Source organism: Colobus angolensis, unplaced genomic scaffold (assembly GCF_000951035.1).
Source record: "Colobus angolensis palliatus isolate OR3802 unplaced genomic scaffold, Cang.pa_1.0 Scaffold4, whole genome shotgun sequence".
Lineage (NCBI taxonomy): Eukaryota > Metazoa > Chordata > Mammalia > Primates > Cercopithecidae > Colobus > Colobus angolensis.
Window position 1 is genome coordinate 14,290,425 of NW_012117376.1, and position 3,671 is coordinate 14,294,095.

A 3,671-nucleotide genomic window follows, 5' to 3' on the forward strand; every position below is an offset into this window, starting at 1 on the left:
CAGGAGATCGAGACCATCCTGGCTAACAAGGTGAAACCCCGTCTCTACTAAAAATACAAAAAATTAGCCAAGTATGGCAGCATGAACCTGTAGTCCCAGCTGCTTGGGAGGCTGAGACAGGAGAATGGTGTGAACCCAGGAGGTGGAACTTGCAATGAGCCGAGATCGTGTCACTGCACTCCAGCCTGGGCAACAGAGCAAGACTCTGTCTGTTTGAGACACCTGGGCCTCCCAAAGTGCTGGGATTACAGGTGTGAGCCAGCACGCCTGGCCTTTTTTTCTTTCTTTTTTTTTTCAGTAGAGATGGGGTTTCACCATGCAGCCTAGGCTGGGAGGAGCAATTTAAATAGTGTTGTAATATTTTGTACACTGTGCACATGGTTCCCAACTTACGATGGTTCAACTTTACAATAGCGTGAAAGCTATATGCATTCAGTAGAAATTGTACTTTTGGTACCTATCAATCATTCTTTCACTTTCAGTACAGTATTCAGTAAATTACATGAGATATTCAATACTTTATTATAAAACAGGCTTTGTGTTAGATAATTTTGCCCAAATGCAGGCTAACGTAAGTGTTCTAAGAATATTTAAGGTAGGTGAGACTAAACTGTGATGTGTGGTAGGTTATGTGTATTAAATGCATTTTCGACTTAAGATATTTTTGATTTGGGATGGGTTTATCAGGATGTAACCCCATCATAAGTCATGGAGCATCTGTACGTTACTTTATGTATTCATATATATAAAGGATTCTATTCGCAAAACCATGTATGCTGCATTTAACAAAGAATTTGAGGAATTTTCAAGGGTATTTTTAACCATACACATTTGTGCTGATTTTAGATTCTGCCCCAATCCTAACCCACTTAAGATTCAGCAGCTCTCAGCCGGGCGTGGTGGCTCACGCCTGTAATCCCAGCACTTTGGGAGGCCGAGGTGGGTGGATCACGAGGTCAGGAGATCAAGACCATCCTGGCTCACACGGTGAAACCCTGTCTCAACTAAAAATACAAAAAATTAGCTGGGTGTAATGGCAGGTGCCTGTAGTCCCAGCTACTTAGGAGGCTGAGGCAGGAGAATGGCATGAACCCGGGAGGCGGAACTCGCAGTGAGCCAAGACTGTGCCACTGCACTCCAGCCTGGGCGACAGAGCAAGACTCCGTCTGAAAAAAAAAAAAAAAAAAAGGATTCAGCAGTTCTCTATAAGAGAGTAGGGACTGATACAAAGAAGGGAGCGGTCAGCTCTGCTGAAGGGTAGGTGGGTAAGGAAAGCTTTATGGAGTCATGGCACATGAGTTGCATCATTTCAAGGTGAAGGTTAGCCAGTCTAATGAAGAAGGAAAGGGAATTCAAGTTAAAGAGAACAGTATATGCAAAAGCATAGAGGTTCAAACTTGAGACAGGTTTTGAGGGTTGCAAATAAGATGGCATGGGCCAAGTGTAATGGCTTCATGCCTGTAATTCCAACACGTTGGGAGTTAAAAGGTGGGAGGATTGCTCAAGGCCAGGAGTTTGAGACCAGACTGGGCAACATAGTTGAGACCCCATCTGTCTCTCTCTTTTTTAAAGTATAAAAATTTATTTTTGACAAAAAGTAGGGGCTGGGCATGGTGGCTCATGCCTGTAATCCCAGCACCTTGGGAGGCCAAGTGGGGGCAGATCACCTGAGGCCAGATCACCTGGCCAAATGGTGAAACCATGTTTCTATTTAAAAAATACAAAAATTAGCTGGGTGTGGTGGCGCACGCCTGTAGTTCCAGCTACTTGGGAGGCTGAGGCAGGAGAATTGCTTGAACCCGGGAGGTAGAGGTTGCAGTGAGCCAAGATGGCACCACAGTACGTCAGCCTGGGTGACAGAGTGACACTCCATCTCAAAAAAAAAAGTAGGATGGCATGACTTGTGAGCAGGGCAAGGATTCGGAGAGGGGAGCAGCAGTGGGGCCAGACAGGTAGGCAGGTAGGAGGTGAGGCTTTGTATGCCCTACTCAGAAATGTGGGCATTAGGTCAGAGATAAGCAAGGTGGATTTCACTGATCCTCAGTGATCTTCAGGGCCAACTTGCACAGAAATAAGGCAGTATCTACTGTGGAGAAGTCACTGGGAAGGGGCACCAGTTGAGAGTCAATCTGAGTAGGGGTGAGATGGATTTTGGTTGATGGATTCATAGAGACAGTAAAGAAAGGCCTATAAGGGCCGGACATGGTGGCTCACGCCTGTAATCCCAGCACTTAGGGAGGCCGAGGTGGGCAGATCACGAGGTCAGGAGATCGAGACCATCCTGGCCAACATGGTGAAACCCCATCTCTACTAAAAATACAAAAATTAGCTGGGTGTGGTGGCAGGTGCCTGTAGTCCCAGCTACTCTGAAGGCTGAGGCAGGAGAGTTGCTTGAACCAGGAGTTGGAGGTTGCAGTGAGCCGAGATCGCGCTACTGCACTCCAGCTTTGTGACAGGGCGAGACTCCGTCTCAAAAAAAAAAAAAAAAAAAAAAAGAAAAAGGTCTGTAACTTGAACATCATTTGGTGTGCTACGTACTTTATTTTGCAGGGTCATTTAATCTTCATTTCAACTCCTTTTATAAGTGAGGCAACAGGCCCAAGATCTCTCTCCCAGGATGTTTTGGAAGAACAGTTCAAACCTTGGTTTTGCTGGGTGTAGAATCTCAGTTCCTTACTTTGGAGCCATTTGGTAGTAGAACAGCCGTGGTGTCCTAACATAGCCAACCTAGCCATGGCTAACCTCCATCTCCTCATCAGACCCCAGACCCAGACATCATCAGGATTTGAACCCGCTTGGTCTGGCTCCAGAGCATGTACCATAACACACATTGGAAGGTTAGCGCTCTTCAGTCCTTTGATCCGCAGCAGTGTGTGGAAGAGGCACTTAGAGGAGCACTGGAGTCCGGATGTTTTTGGAGGCTTCTCATACCTGATTGGTCCCTATAATTTATGAGGAAGAGAGGGATGGACATGGTTGGAGTGTAGCCATCAGCAGAAGTCACATCCTGCCCAGACCAGCTCCCCATCCTCTGCCTATGCTATCAGCCTTGACGCACCCTTTCTCAGCACACTGGGCATCCAGGAGAAGTACCTGGCACCCTCGAGCCAGTCAGTGGAGCAGGAAGCCATGCAGCTATAGCAACAAGGTGGACCCTGGAGACCAGGATGCATAACCCAGCACTGGGGAAAGTGGAGGCTCCTGATGCAGGCTGCAGACCCAAGAGCAAGTCCTCCCAGCGAGAGCTGGTGGGCTGGCAAGGGGATAGTGAGCTCTGCAAAGGACTTCTGGCCAAAAAGCCAGACATAGCGCCAAGCAGAACACCTACCATACTGTCAGTGGTGTCTGTGAGCTCTGGGCCCTGCCACGAGAAAGTCGAGCACTGGTCCTACTCAGGCTGTGACGGAATGTGCTACAATGCAAGAGTTTATTTTCTACTTTTTGTGACTTCCAAACTGTTCTTCAATCTTCCGGGCCCAGGGGTTTGGGGAAGAATGAGGGAATATCACCTTCCCTTGGAATAATCAGTATTTCCCCAAGGCATATAATTCACATTCAGTCACATAGGATTGACATTCAGTCTCTAGTCAGGTGTTTTTATTAATCTTCAGTTTTTGGTTCTGAGGTTTGTTTGTTTTTTAAAAAGATGAGGTCTCACTATATGGCGCAGG

General features: G+C 47.0%; 1 protein-coding gene across 1 annotated transcript in view; it reads left to right on the top strand.

The window, feature by feature from the left end:
* GPN2 (GPN-loop GTPase 2) overlaps positions 1-3,437 on the top strand; it is an 11,264-nt gene extending 7,827 nt beyond the window's left edge. The window contains exon 5 of the mRNA XM_011955578.1: positions 3,069-3,437. Within this exon, the coding sequence (XP_011810968.1) occupies positions 3,069-3,141 (73 nt within the window). The 3' untranslated portion in view covers positions 3,142-3,437. The remainder of the gene's footprint in view (positions 1-3,068) is intronic.
* The last annotated feature ends 234 nt before the right edge of the window (positions 3,438-3,671 follow it).